General features: G+C 34.8%; 1 protein-coding gene across 1 annotated transcript in view; it reads right to left on the bottom strand.

The window, feature by feature from the left end:
* The window catches only part of LOC150077832 (serine/threonine-protein kinase RIO3), a 65,317-nt gene extending 49,241 nt beyond the window's left edge, over window positions 1-16,076 (bottom strand). Inside the window, exons 1-2 of the mRNA XM_090384237.1 lie at window positions 15,867-16,076; window positions 1,755-1,984 (exon numbers count right to left, since the gene is read on the bottom strand). Coding sequence (XP_090240363.1) covers window positions 1,755-1,984 — 230 coding nt within the window. The 5' untranslated portion in view covers window positions 15,867-16,076. The remainder of the gene's footprint in view (window positions 1-1,754; window positions 1,985-15,866) is intronic.
* Window positions 16,077-16,471: the final 395 nt, after the last annotated feature.

Genomic DNA, 16,471 nt, shown 5'->3' with positions numbered 1-16,471 from the left:
AATAATAATCAATAATTATTGTAGACACTACAATAATAATCTTTCTTCACATGCAATTACCATGAAAACTGTAAATAAGTGCATAATTTCATGTGAATAAGAAGTATGATTACTTACGGTACAGCTCAGTCCACATATTATCATTGCAATATTTAAAAACAACAATTAAATCTACAACAGATAACTCAGAAGAATGGAGGAAAGGATTATATAAACAATTTTGATTATTTGATGGAGCAAGGGACTCAAAACATATGGCTAGTTCTTATGGTAATTGACAATTCAGTTAAAATATTACTTTCGAGATCAAACAAAAACAAAGAAAGAGCATTTCTCTGTCTACCTCTCATTCCTCACTTTTTCAGAACCCTGAATACATCCAAAGATAAATATGAGGAACTATGCAAAAGTTATGAAAATATACTTGAAATTAATTTAAGTCACCAAATTTTGCTTAGTGTCCCTCTTCAAAGTACACCCCTAGGAACTTGCATACAACCAGAAATTCTGCCATCACCAGATGCATGTCTGAAATTTTTTCATAATAATATCTACTTAAACTCCTGTGATTTTTGTTGAATCTCCAAAGACACTTAAATATCTTTCCTTTGAGCTTTAATTTCATCTTTAAAAACAAGTTGTTGTTGTTTAGTTTTTAGGAGCATTAGCAACTAAGGCCACATTGCTCTGTGGATATATGGTGGTCGTTCCCTGACCTTTCTGCATCCTCCATATTTGGTCACTGGCTCGAACCCTGGTCTAATCAAGTAGTGTGTGCTACGCACTGCTGCTCCTGCCCACCTGGCTACGAGAGGCACCTTAAAAACAAGTAACAAAGAGTAAGACCCACGGAGTGAAGAATGGGGGGGGGGAGGAAATCACAGATACTTTGAAACAGCCAAAGCAGTCTGATCGCCTTTAGCCTTTATATCTCAAAAACAGCTGAATGTTTGTTATCCAAGTGTCTCTGAATCTTCTTTTTTTTAATCAAACTTGAAACAAAAAAAAAAAAAAAAAAAAAAAATTTTAACATAGGCACTGTTCTTTTAAATTTTGTTCATTCTAAAAGGACACACACTAGCCATTGCTTCATTAAACAGCTTCGCATATATGTAACTAACACAACATTAGAATGGCATATAACAAGACAAAAGTCCAAATCTCTCTCTCTCTCTCTCTCTCTCTCTCTCTCTCTCTCTCTCTCTCTCTCTCTCTCTCTCTCTCTCTCTCTCTCTCTCTCTCTCTCTCTCACACACACACACACACACACAAAGTCTTTTGGTTAATGTAGATGGATTTGCTGTTTATAAATAATTAAAAAGTTGCTATGAAATATTTCAATATCTACTTCCTTTCAATCTGTAACTATTGTTTTCCTTTATCAGTGGGTCTACACAATTAAACCAATTCAGTTGTGTAAATACTGGGCATTAAAATGGATAAATCAGAAAAGTGGTAGATATTATCAATAATTATTGTAGACTCTACAATAATTATTGTAGAGTCTACAAAGACTATGGAAACTGCTTTTGTATACCAAAGTGGAACAGAATGAGGAAACTGGATTTCCATTTTGTGTTTAACATTAATTCTTATAATCAAGATTTGATTCAAATTCATCTTAGGTTACAACTGTGTTTTATACTCTTCCCCCCCCCCCCAATGCAAATCCTACTGAACTCTCTCATGCTGGGATGATTTCTGTTTTTTTTTTTTTTTAAGGCAGTAAAATACATACATACTAGAAAACCTACCGTTCTAATTCTGCTGAATATGACTCTTCACGCTTCTGAAGTGTGCTTGCTAACTGTTCACTCATTACATCACTAAAGGATACAACTGCAACTGGTGCTATAGTAGCCCATGGGCAAGGCTTTCTTGGTTGTAGAAGCTGTGGAGAAGTTAATGTTTGAGGAATCACAGGAGTTTGATTTAAAGCAGTGGGAAAGGCAGGGTTAGGAATCAAGATGTCTGTTGACTCCATCTGGAAAAAAAAAAAAGAAAAAAAAATGCATAAATCAGAAAAATCTTTATTAAATATAATGAGTGGCCACTTTATTAGGGAAACATCTTTGAAAGTAACTGCTCTGCTAGAGACAGTCATGAGAGTCCATATCTGTTGAATCCCTTGGTATCTGACAGGTAGTCAGATACCAAGGGAGTATGTGTGTGTGTCTCTTACAATACTCTTACATACTCTTACAAATCTCTTACAATGACTGGGATCCTGGGATCCCAGTCATTTTTTTTTTCTGGTATTGAAACAAAAAAAAACTAGTTTTTCGGTACTAATTTTAAAAAAAATAATTAGTTTATAATTTAATCACATAAAGGTTATAAAATCACCTTTATGTGATGATGTTATCTCTACTAGCAAATGTACGACAAATCATCGATAGGACACTATGTGGCATTGCAACCTGTCCACAATTCTCGGAAAACTTCACGTCTGATTGTATCATAACTCCCAAATCCCGTTCCTCCACTACTGACTTTAGTTCAACTCCACCAAGTGTACAAGTTATTTTGGGGTTGCTGTTCCCCAGATGTAAGATTTTGCTGAATTAAAGCATAGCTGCCACTTTTCTGACCATCCTGGAAGTCTATCTAGGTCACTCTGAAGAAGCTCTGCTTGGCGGCAATCATTAACTACTCTACTGATCTTTGCATCATCTGAAAGTTTAGACCTCACACCCTCCATAGATGTTATTTAAGATAATCAAAAACAACAGTGGTCCCAATCCGTGGGGAACCCCACTACTTACATTAACCCAATCTGAGGAATACCCATTTATCACAACCCTCTGCCTGGTGCCATCAAGCTATCCATCTAAGGATTTTCCCTGATTCCAGCCTGCTTCAGCTTATAAAGTAACCACTCATGTGGGACTGAGTCAAATGCTTTGCTGAAATCCAAGTAAACAATGTCGAAATTATTCCCCAAATCTAGCTCACAAGTGACCTGTCAAAAGGGCTAACCAGATTGGTTAAATATGATTTTCCCTTTACAAAACCATGCTGTGTATCCTACAGAATTCCATTTCCATCTAAATGATCCTGAATTCCAATCAAATATGAACGAAAACAAGACGGTGACAGCAGTATCATGCTTTGGGCGATGTTCTGCTGGGATATCCTGGATCCAGTCATCCATGTACTGGGCAGTTTGACATCTATCACTTACCTAAACATCACTGTTGACCAGGTACACTCTTTCATGACAACAGTCTCCCCTTGATCATTGCCTCCATGATTGTCCCTACTACTGAAGTTAGACTGGTCAGTCGGTAATTTCCCGTTATACTTCTAGAACTGCCTTTATGTTCCAATTTACACCAATCCAACGGAACCTCTCCTGTCCAGTGATGCTCTCATTACTAGCCTTAATGGTTCAATGCAATCACGTGCCACCTCCTTTAAGATTATAGGGTATATGCCATCAACCACAGGAGCCTTATTTGCCTGTAGGCACAAAAGTTCTCATTAAATAATCATTTGAAATTTCAACATCATTAATTATATTTTTTTCAACTTCATTTCCATAATATCTCATTGACACAAAGGGGGTTTTTTATGTAAATACTGATGCAAAGTAACTGTTGAGTTCATCTGCAACTTCAGCTATGTTATCTAATACTATCCCATGTCCATTGCATAAGGGTCCAATCTGATTTGTCCTTCTGTTCTTTGCAATATATATGCGAAGAATTCCTTAACTGCACTCTTTGCTCTCTTCTTTATTCCTTATCCCCCACTTTTTGTTCTCTCCCAGACTCAGTAAAGATACTATAGTGAAAATTATACTTTGCTTAATAAAACTTCTTTCTCCTTCAGAAAATGAACATAATTCAACCACGGAAGACCAATGTGGAACAGAACATCAGTGTTCCGCAAATTCTTTCCAAAATAAGAATTTACCCGACTCCAATGAGATTTTAAAAGATGAACTTGAGCAGAGATTTTAATGAAATACTCAACTATTTTTGCTAAAAAAGTTCAAAGCCTAGAAAATATGGACTGAGATAGTTACAATTATCTCGTACCAGAATAGAATCCAAAAGAGCATTTTCTGCCACTAATCAAATATGAACCAAAATTAGATCCATTTTAAACGATCATACTTTTGATTGCTTATGTTTCTTAAGCGCTCACTTTATTCAGACAGGTAGTGTGGATGCTTAAACATCACTAAATTTTGCAGTAACAATATGCATTTTTTTGTTTTTAGAATAACTGTATTTTAACGATTTTTTTCAGAATATTTATTATTGCAATAAAAGTTTATTTAAAACAGGAATTAAAGTACTTGTTTTTTTCCTTACTTTATTGCACCTAATTGTCATCAAAATTTATTGAGAAAAATGTTTGTTTTTGGAATACTGGTATCCCGGTTTCATAAATTAAAAATACCAATATTAAGATTTTGCCTGGTATTGTAAGCCCTGTGTGTGTGTGTGTGTGTGTGTGTGTGTGTGTGTGTGTGTGTGTGTGTGTGTGTGTGTGTGTGTGTGTGTGTGTGTGTGTGTGTGTGTGTTGAGGGAATAAAACACTGTAGCCTGCTGTTGTGCTTATATATGACAGCATCCAGAATACATCAAGAATATTCGAACATTCAAAAAATATCCAAGCCGATGGCCATGCTGTGGCTGAAAAAAAGCTTGCTGATATGAGGGGCAAAAGGTGGATAAAATGGGGGTGCAGTCTATGAGAGACACCACAATGAAACATGTGCAAATTGGTATTAGTAGTGCCAATTGATACAAGAAAACAAGCTTATAAAGCATCAGCAAAAAAAAAATACATCAGTGGAAATGTGATAAATGGATATTGTTTACATAGCATATATATCCCTTGATAACAGTGAATCTTTGCATATATATATGCATACATAGCATATATATCCCTTGATAACACACATGATCAATATCTGAATACAACAGCCCACTTCAACACTGATCATCCTTTCATGCTCATAGTCGATCCATCAGGTACCAGTTAGTTTTTGCAGGACAATGTGCTATATCTTAAGGCATGAGCTGTTAAGGAATGATTCCAACAGGATGACTTCAAAACCATACTTCACTGACCTGCTTAGCCACCAGATCTCAACCAAACTGAACATTGGTGGACTGATGTAGACTAAGATATATGGCAGGGATCAGCTGCCACCCAATCTAAAGCAACTGCAAAATGTTGCTGAGACCAGCATTCCTACATGGACCAGCATTCTTGCTGAATGCTTTTGGCACCTTGAAGTCCATGCCCAATGACTTGTGGTTGTTCTGAGGGCTAAAAAAAAAACTAAGTCAATATACTCAATAAACTGGCCACTGTCTATATCTTAAATATAGTGAAAGTAAATAAAGTGCTCACACACATGATCAAAAATTCAGGAATTGTCCTAATATTTGGAAACTCATGAAGCTTACCAGCTATTTCAATGAATCCCCTTTTTTATTGCATTCTGAATAATCCCCTCATTGCAAAGCCCCTTTGACTTTTCAAAGGGGCTTAAGCTTAGGGGGAATCAAAGAGGCTAAATCCTATGAGTATGGCAGATGGAAATCACAGTAATAGTGGTTCAAAACAAAATTCTTAAGGAAATTGCCAAGTGTACAGGAATGTTATCATGATGCAAGTGCCAATTCCCTAAAGCCTACTTTTTGGGCCATTTTTTCTGAACAGCATCATGCAACTGTCATAGAACTGTTTTGTTGCAGTCCTAGCTGACTGTTTATCCACGTGGAACAAACTAATAATGAAAATGTCCTGTAAGTAAAAAAAAATATAAGCACAATCTTCACATTTGACCAAGATTGCTCTGCTTTTCTGAACCTCAACAAAGTCTTCCATTCTCCAGGAAAGGTAGACAGGTGGCAAGGAAAGCTCATTGTGTGCTATCAATGATTTATCAAATGTCTGCTGTAGAGATGGTAGGTCATAATCCCACTATACGAGGCAATTGCAAAATTATTACTGTATCCAGTGTGGAAAGTGAACCTAATAAAAATATTCAACTTCTCAAAAGGGCACAAAGATGGGAAATCACCCATCTTTGTGCTTGGTGTTAGATGAATTATTAAGATAGAACTGTACTCTAAAGTAAAGAACATATGGAAGAATTAATTAAATACAAACCAACTATTCTGATGTCATGTAATTTCTTCACAATCCAGATGAAATCTATAAAGATGATGATGACTACAATACTTCAATCATTTAGTTTACTTAATCCATTTAAAGCCTTAAACATTTCAATCAGGTCTCCTTGCAGAAGCCTGGTTTCTTTAGCTTCAATTTAGAGAATGTCTTTCCACAGGCAGCAGTGGAAGTGATTCTTGCACTGCATCTATTGAAACAGGAAGCAGTTCAGAAAGCAAGGTGTTAGGTTAGAGATTACAAGGCCTACTGGGGGTCCTCCCAGAACAAGCAATTACATGGGATGCATTAGAGTTACTATGAGTAAAAACAGGTATATGTGCACTTGTGTGAAAAGTAATGTTAAGAGCACAGGAAATAAATTTGAAGCAATGGTGAAGTCATCACATATGGATATTGTACGGATATCAGAGACATGGTGTCATTCAAACATAAGGGATGCAGAATTTGAATATAGGGAATACAATTTGTCAACATAGGTGCCAAGTGCAATGTTCAGTCAGTTTGGTGGGACATAAGTAATGGAAAAACAAAAAGAGTAGGAATCTGCTATGGGTCAAATGACTACTATGAGCTTAACAAACAACTATACAGACAAACAGAGTGGGACGGTAAATCAGAATGCCATATAATGCTGGTACTCTGGTAATCGCACAGTAGCAAGACTTGTGGATTTATTGGATGACTGCTTCCTAAACCAACATGACAAAGAGGCAACAAGAGAAAGCAATATTCTTTATCTCATTATCAGTAGGGTCTTTTCATACATTAAGAATCTGTAGATAAAAACCACTAGGTGGCAGTGACAACAGTGAATCTACTTAAAGATGCACCCCAGGGGCTCACATCTGATGAGTATGGACTGGGCTTTCTCTCTCAGGGTAACTCAATTTTTTTTGGCTGGTGCAACATAAGCCTAGGCTTCCTTGCACCATATGGCTTATAATAATAATAATGCAACTGCTGCCAAGGGCAAAACGGACTTTAGCTTTCATAAAAAGGTGACTACAATAGTCAATGTTTCAGACCTAAGTGGATGTCAGACAACCTAATCAGATTAGTGGCAGATAATAAAAATGCATGGGATGCTCATAAATTATCAGAAGATACAGAAACAGTAAGTAAATAGTGGTTTTTACTAGTAAAAACTACAGTAAATTATAGTAGGTATAATCAAGTCAAAGTGAGTTTTAGGCAAGCTAAGGCAGATTACGAGACAAGCAGCAAAGACATCTTATGTAAATATACTAGAAGAAAAGGGATGAATCACAGTGGTCTGCTAGATATGAATGGTATAAGAGTTAATGATCCTGCTCAGGTTGCTGACAAACTGAATAGATACTTTACTTTTTCTGTTCACAGATGAGGAATTTAGGGATGGTGGAAGAATATGAAATTTATACAGAGCTAAGTGATTTTGTAATAATTGAGAGATAAGTTGAAGAGAAATTGGTGAAAATTTTCATAGTTAATATAACGTGTATTAAATAATTAATACATGTTATATGATACAATGGGAAACTATGCATGCCATTATGAAATAAAATACATTTTATTTTAAGTAGTTCACTTATGTTCTCAAAATATTTTATTAATTATAAATTTTTTTTTCCTCATTCAGCTACGTGATATTGACTAACGAAACTTTTTACATTCTGGGACCTTAAAACGTGGGGGAGGGATAGAGTATAGCAAATAAGATAGTAATAACATATATAAAAAAAGGACAAAATGAATAATTAATGTCTTACAAAGAAAATGCTATGGTTAAAAGAAATTACTTAACATACAGGGGAGTGCAAAAGTAGGTATACAGTTCTGAGTCTGAGAAATTAAATCTTTAAATATATCTTTTATTATTTTGCATTCCTTATTTATGAATTTTTTTTTTTTTTTCCAGATAATTATGGCTGGTAATTTAATCAACGATCAACGAAAGTGGATAATTAAACAATACTGGAAGACAGAGAATGCTGAAAAAATTCGACAGAAATGAGGTGAAGAATTTGATACAGCACCACCAAGTAGACTAACAATCTACAGAATAAACAATAAATTCGATCAGACAGGGTCCATCTGTAATATGCAAAAAGAGTGGTCGACCAGTCGATGTTACTACCCCTGAAAATCAAATGTTAGTTAATAATGGAATATGTAAATGCGAAAGGCAAAACAATTTGAGCACTTAAGAGATTGTACATAATTGCAATTTGTATGTCATCCTTATTGTGACTTAATAAAGCTACTGTAATAATAATGTAATAATCATAACTTTGTAATCATAAGCATGTTTTTTTCCATAAAACAAACTGTATACTTACTTTTGCACCCCCCCTGTATATCTGTCAAATATTCTATTTACAAGATGTCTTTCTTTGCTTAATGTAGTTCTTTTGTTAAAATGTAGTACTGTTTTTTTTTTATCAGTTTGTTCCCACCACATCCCATGTGATTATTTTTGATCCCTCATTTTTTTTAAATTTTATTTCTAATCCTGGCCAATGCCAAAAAGCAATTATTTACCACATTTTGTAGATAAGCATATAGTAATATCTGCATTGGCAATTAATGAAAATTATTTACTGTCATGGAAAAACACCCTAAAGAGATGTATTAGCAGCTTTCTTCACTGTAAAAAAAAAATATCTTAATCATAAAGCAAATAGTTCATTTTTTTTTTTTTTAATTCCTTAACCTAAGTGGTCACTTTTAGCTTTACTTTTAGCATATACAGCACTCCCATGAAAATGATCATTCTAACTGAAAACCTAAATTGCTTTATAATTTCACTGTAATAACTATGAAGTGAATTATTTCAGAAAAAAAAATTGTTAAACACTGAAAATATCAAAGAGAAGCACAAAACCAACACCATTAGTAGAGGCATACGGTGCAAGAAAGCAAGCATATACAGCATCATCCAAAAAAAAAAAAAAAAAAAAAACCACCTTTTTTGCTCCAAAATGTTTGTCCAGTTCTTCCTTGAATTTATTTAAGCTATCAACTACCACAACAACAGATGGAAATTTGTTTCAGCAATCAACCACCACACTGACTTGGTTAAAGCCTTGGTTTTTAATGGCGCATTGGCAGCTAAGGCCATACCCTGGCTAAAGGAAAATTTCCACACTTCTATTCCACAACCGTTTTTCCTTAATTTGAATTTATTCCCTCTGAGGTACATAATCTGAGCAAGAAGAATCCCATCAGCATTGATGCTTGTTCAAACCATTCCAGCCCTTATACACCTCAATCAGATTACCTCACAGCTGCCTAGTCTCCAGATACTACAATTTGCAGCACTTAAGCCTTTCTTGGTAAGAGTACTCCTTTGTTTCCCTCACCAAACTTGTTACACTTCTCTATACTTGTTCTAGCAACTCTACATCCTTTCTAAAATGAGGCCTCCAGACCTGTATGCTGTACTCAAGGTGTGGACTGACCATTGCCTTATACAAAAGGGATAATCACCTCCTTATCCCTGGTAGCAAAATTCCTGTATATCATTGAAAAAACCCCTTGACCTGCTCTGGCAGCCTGTCTACACTGCTCCAAAAACTTCATATTTGACTGCACAATTACCCCAGGCCTTTTTCATTCTCCACTATCCTGAGTGTAAAACTTCACAGTTCGGTGTTCTCCCCAGGACCTATCGAAAGGGTGCACAGCCTGGTGAATTTAACCGACCACCCGTCTAAAAATTTAAGAGATTCTCGTCGTACCGTATGTTGCTGCTCACTGATCTCTATCAATATTAATGTGAACATACTATGTAATTGAGATCAATGCGACAGGAACATATAATGTTAAATTATGTAATTAATTTTTGCTCTAGATCGCTTAAGTCACATTTATAAATAACAGAAAATTTTATAATATTGGCAAACATTACACTTCCCCACCCGGCTACTTCATAATGCCACCTGGCTGTAAAAATTTTCTGGGGAAACACTGCAGTTGGTACGTTACTCTGGGGTTACTGCAACCCATATGCAGTACTTTGCATTTTCCAATGTTAAACTTCAGTTGCCACCTCTCAACCCATCTGCCCAACTTTTCTAGATCCTGTTGCAGTAGTGTACTGTCATTACTGTCATTAACAACCCTACCAATCTTTGTATCATCTGCAAACTTGAACATTAAGCCCAACACTGAATGCTAGTGGACATCACTAATAACATTAGTTCACAAAGAGCAGTGTCCACTGATTACCACTGTCTTCTCCCACTCAACCATCCGTTTATCCATAGCAGAAACTTGTCCTTAATGCCACACTGCCCCAATTTGTACAGTAGTCTTCCATGTGCAACATGTACAAAAGCTTTCCTGAAATCCAAGTATATGATATCAAAATTATTTTTTGCATCAAGTTCCTTTGTGACCACATAATAGTATCCGATCAACCTGGTCAGACAAGACTTCCCCCTTAACAAACCCATGCTGCATCTGAATTATAACTGCAATCTTGTCTAGATGACTCTGTCCTGCAATGCTTCTTTGACCAGTGACTCCATTATTTTCACTGAAACAGAAGTTAAACTAATAGGTCTGTAATTATTCGCATCACCCTTTGATCCCCCTTTGTGAATTGGGGATACATTTGCTCATCTCCAGTCTGTGGGGACTGGAGATGAGCAAATGTATCCTCAAGTATGAGAGCATACTTGGACTCAGGGGAGGTCCAAGTATGCTCTCAACCCTTAGTCATGACTATGCTCTCATAGTCATGGCTAAGGGTTTGCTTACTTCCTTTGCTGCCTACTTTAATATAACTGGATAGACTTCATCCAGCCCAGGTGCCTTTCTTATGTTTAACTTCAACAATTTCTCCTCCACTTTGCTCTCAGTTATAACAAAATCATTTAGCTCCCAGATACAGTTTGATAAGCTTCTGGACTCCACTTCCCTAGAGAATTCCTCATGTGTGAATGTACATGCAAAATACTCAGTTTGTCAGCTACCTGAGCAGGATCATCAACAGTTGAACCATTGATATCAAGTGGACCAATCTGATTCATCCCCTTCCTTCTAGAGTTTATATAAGTAAAGTCCTTGCTGTTTTTCTTTGCATCCTTTGCCAAAGATTTCTCGTAATATGCCTTCATTTGCCTAACCTCCTTTGTAACTCGATTACAGACAAGCATTACAGAATTACTCGATTACAGAATATCGACCATAGGCTTCTGTGTTGCCTGATAATTTATATGCTTCTACATATTTTTCTTCCTTGAACAGAATTTTAGTTGGTATGAAAAGCCTAGTAGCTTCCAAGATTAATTTTCTGAATGCTTCCTATTTAGAATTTGCTGTTGGTGACATGGTCCCACTGTATAGAATTTAAAAATTGTCTGAGACCACTGTAGTCACCTTTATGAAAGCAAAAACCCAATCTTTTGTATTCAATGAGAATGCAAAAGTGAAATAGAAATTATGCTTTAATAAATGACATAGTTGGAAACTGATAGATACTAGATGCATAAAATGTCGGAGATGTTTAACTAATACAAAAAAGTTAAGCAAAATGTGTACAAGATTAAACTAGCAGTCATTTAAATTTTTTTTTTTTTTTTTTTATAAAAGTAGTTAATTTTGATACTGCTGGCCTGTAATGTTCCTAAAAGGATGCTCAAGGTTATAACAATCAGAATTTTTATTTTTCATTAATTATTTATTTAATTAATAGATAACAGAGCTGAAAAGGCTCAATACATTCTACATTATAAATCAATTAGTTAAGAAAAGGAGAAATTACTTCTATGATGTCTTATAGAACACTTCAGTGCTGATACTCTCCATTGTTGAATCAACTATACAAATAGTTTACATGTATTCCACCCACTGCTCATAGACAAAAGCAATGATCCAATGCACCATGGAATCGGAGGCCCAAGCCCAATGCTAAAGTACATTGAATCCTCAACTCTAATCTTTGAGTGACAGAATACAATACGTCCGTATTTTAAAAAACAATTTAAATGCTTTGAAACCAAATAAATAATGAATCCATACTTTTAAAACAAATATTAAAACATAAAAAACATTACAAATCCTCTGAAACATTAAGAAACTAAAGAATTTTGTTACTTTCCTGAAGTGGACGGGGTTTTTTGACCAGGGTAATGATCACAAGAACAGGTATTTTGCGACGGAATTTTATGGCAAGGAGATTTGTTGAAATCTTGGTGCATGTGCATGAAAGACCGTGAATCTGAGATGGGGTACGGGCGACGTACATTGACTGAATTTTGATGTAATTTAATTTCAAGCATCTCTGAAATTAATAGTTTGGTGTAATCGTGTTGGATGCTGAGAATTTTTGCTTCATTCAATAGAGAGGTTCTTTCTATTCCATCATAGAGATAATTCCTCCTTTTCTTAACTAATTAATTATTTATAGTGGGATAGGATGAAACTATCCCCTTCCTCATGCAACCACTGTTGGGTTAAGGAAACATCTGTATCCATACATAATGAAAGTTGTACAAGAACTGAGAGAACAGATCACAGCAGATGTAAGGAATTACAAGTGATTCTGAAACATGTATATTACTAAAATGGAGACAATATTTTAGACAACTTTTTTCAGTAATGAACAGTGGTTTAATTTATTAAGCTAAATAAATGTTATAGCCAAAATACCTGCATATACTAAGCAGAAAATTCACATGCCAATGTAAAGACAACTGCATAATTTAAAAACTGGTGTGCAGTGCATGCCACATAGGTTAATAACTGGTCCCGTGCAGGCTGCCACAGCCAAGTGGCCAAACATGCGGGTAAGTTAGGCACACATTTCAATTGGTCATAGTTCAACCTCACATGACTACTGAATACAGTGCTGTTCTTGTATTCTCTCAACTTACAAACTTCCCCTCCCTGAACCATTATGGTCATTCTAGAGTATAAACAGAAAATTTTATAGAGCCAATAAATGCAGAAGCTGACTGTGATCTCATTCTTTCCTCTCTTCATTGGACAGCTGAATGAAAACAGTCATTTCAAAGAATATCTGCCCTCCATGTTTCTCAATCTCATGCCTCTCAACATTTTTTCTCTTGAGAGCACCACGACATCCAGTTAACAAAACTAATCACCGAAACTCTCAAGAACTGTTTTCATAATAGGAAGCTATTAGGAAAATAACCAAATAATCAATCAATCAGCAGTGTCTTTGCAAACGTGCAAAGACACTGTCTGTTTGCATGCAGACCTTTTAAAAAAAAAAAAAAAAAAAAAAAGTAGTAAAAGTTCATACAATAAATATTTCTCTCATTTTTCTTTTCTTCTTGTATATTACATTTTAAATACAATGTTTTATAGGGTAGGCAGGTTTTATTTTTACAGACACCCTATATGATATATAACAAAAAGAGTACTATATGCATCTTTGCTCCCCTGTCCAGCCAGTACAAGTCAGTAATGAGCAACAATGCTTCTTATTCTTAGAGGTGATTAAGATGTTTACTGCTTCCTTACACAAATATGGGGCACTGGGTTTTTAAATCACTTGGAGGAAAAATCACACCACATTTAGAAATTTTTTTTTTTTCCAATTTTCCAGTGGGAAAAAAAAAAAAAAAAAAAAAAAAACATTTTTTTGTCAAGCAACCTTCACTGGAAGATGATTGATTCAATCATAGTAAGGAGAAAGCTCAAAAATTTCTTGGCACTTTCCAATCCATACTGACTCAATCCCATAACAAAAAGATCAGTGGAAAAGCCAGAAACAAATGTGTTAATGACTAATAATTCTGAGAATATTCTCTGCTCATATCACTAGACTTGCTCTCTTTTCAATATTTGTTTACTAGACTTTTTATGATGGATGGCTAACTTTTATGTATATTCATAAATGAATAAAGTGCCTATTGATTTAGCATGTCTGTGTACACACAACTCAACATCTTGTGAATGAATTTTCATAAAATTTTATATTCAGCTCTTTTAGAGCATTTGTCAAGCCATTCCAAATTTCATTTTTAATTTCACAGTTAATTATGTATTCGTTTTCATTTTACATCCATCCTTTCATTAGACTTTGCATCTTCTTCTTTCTGCTTGTGCTATAAAATATTAATGTAAGCCCTACTAGAGTAAATTATCATTTACAAACAGGCTTAGAGTATTTTACTGGCTCATTTATGAAACTGCATTAACCTTAGCTTTTGGCATTTCTCATCTTGTAATTTAAACCAAGATACTGTACTGATGCAGTGCCAGCTTCCCAACCAATGGGGTCTCAACAAGCACCGATTATTATTTATAGTAATACTATACTTAGTATTACTATAAATAATATTAGAGAAGTGTTGCTTATTAGTAGTGTGGTACAACATATGGTAATTTGTGGTGGTAGCCTTAGAATTTGAGGGATCAACACCTTTCATTACAGATATATTATACAGTATAAACCAGAGCTGTAATGCTCAATATGTTCTACGTTGATATCAATATTTGTAAAATAGTAAGAGAAATTTACCTTAATATAGTACGTAGAACCCTTCCGTATGATACTCTCCAGAAATTAAAACGAAAAAAATCAAAAATCTTACAATTAGCATTAGCATTAGCATTAGTAGAGGCATTTGATGCAAGAAAGCAAGCTTATGCAGCATCAGCCAAAAAAAAAAAAAAAAAAAAAAAAAAAAAGTAACATAAATAAATAAAAATAACCACTTCCACTTCACCCCTCTGTTCGTTCGAAATACCTGTCCAGCTGAGCCTTAAACTTATTTAGGCTATCAACTTCCACGACAAGGGATGGAAGTCTGTTCCACCCACCAACCACCCGCTGAGTAACAAATAATTAGAGTAACAAATAATTAAAAATCAAGAAAAATCTTTTAATTTTTTCGTTAAATTCTTTTAATTAATTTTCTTTTTTAATTGTGTTAAATTGGTTTTTAATTATTTGTTACTCTAATGTAAGATTTACGATTTTTTCGTTTTAATTTCTGGAGAGTATCATACTGTTCTACTTCTACATACTATCTTGAGGTAAACTTCTCTTATTATTTTACAATTACACATTATGTATATATTTTTTCTGCCTATGATAAAAATATGGATATAAAGTCCTACCATACCTAAACTGTATAATTCCACACCTATGTGATAATGATTTTTACTGACTGAAAACTATAAGCAGAGAGTTATTAAAATTTTACACTTCAGAGTTTTCAAAAAAATGCCATAACATTTGCTGTAGTGGACACAATCAATGGATAGAATACATAACAATTGTAGTTCCTAGTAATGAGGAGTGTTGGCATTGATAAGTTATTATTAATTATATTTTTCTACAGTATTTTAACATTAAAAGTAAAAATCCGGTTGCTAACTGTGTTATTTATTATTATTTTTTTAAACATAAAAATCATCTACACTTTACGACAGTAAGTCGGCATCCAGCAGAACCACAATATTAACACCCAAACAAACAACGAAAGGGTTCTGCATTAGCAAAAGACTGAGAAACAAGGTACACACGCATATAATTATATGTATATGTGCCTTAATGTGCGCACACACATATAATTATATACATTCGTCACAAAACTGAATAATTTCGAAAATATTTCTGTTCGTTTCCAGTAAAACTGTATTTAAATAAATTTCAACAGTAAACTGTATCAATTGTGAATGGAATATTCGTTTCGAACTAGCTACAGTAAACAAGTAAGATACACAACAAAAATACTACTCACCGAAAGATACACAGAAAGTTGAACTTCCTAAGGAAGGTGATGATATATATGTGTATCAAGTATGCACCACCACAAAACAGGTGGGGCAAGCGGCTCTGCACACTCCAAGGTTTATTTATTAAACCCTAGAGACCCTACAACCTTTAACTTAAAGGATAACCGATGTTGTAATTTAACAACCTGGTGCAACTCGCTACTCCTGCCCGCCCTCTTCTGGTGAAATAACAACCACTCGGTATATTGCTTGCACAACAAATTGTAATAACAGACGTTTATATGCAGACGTGTTTAAATACGCTGCTCGACAAAATTAACAGAACAAAATGTTTTTCATGGATATTTTATTGCGAACAGTGTCTTCGGTGACACTATTCGCAATAAAATATTCCGTTATAGATTTTAAACAGATTCTAGACATAATTTCATCTGGAGACAGCGATGAACGCGGTACCATTCCTCCAAAATCAGAGAAAGGTACACTTACAAAAACCACTGTATGATTTTTTTAATAATAGTTTGTAAGTGTCCCTTTCTCTGATGTTGGAGGGATGGTACCGCATTCCTCGTTGTCTCCAGATGAAATTATGTCTAGAATCTGTTTATAA

This window comes from Mastigoproctus giganteus, chromosome 11 (genome assembly GCF_048544385.1).
Source record: "Mastigoproctus giganteus isolate SK-2022 chromosome 11, ASM4854438v1, whole genome shotgun sequence".
NCBI lineage: Eukaryota > Metazoa > Arthropoda > Arachnida > Uropygi > Thelyphonidae > Mastigoproctus > Mastigoproctus giganteus.
This window is presented reverse-complemented; position numbering and strand designations above follow the sequence as displayed.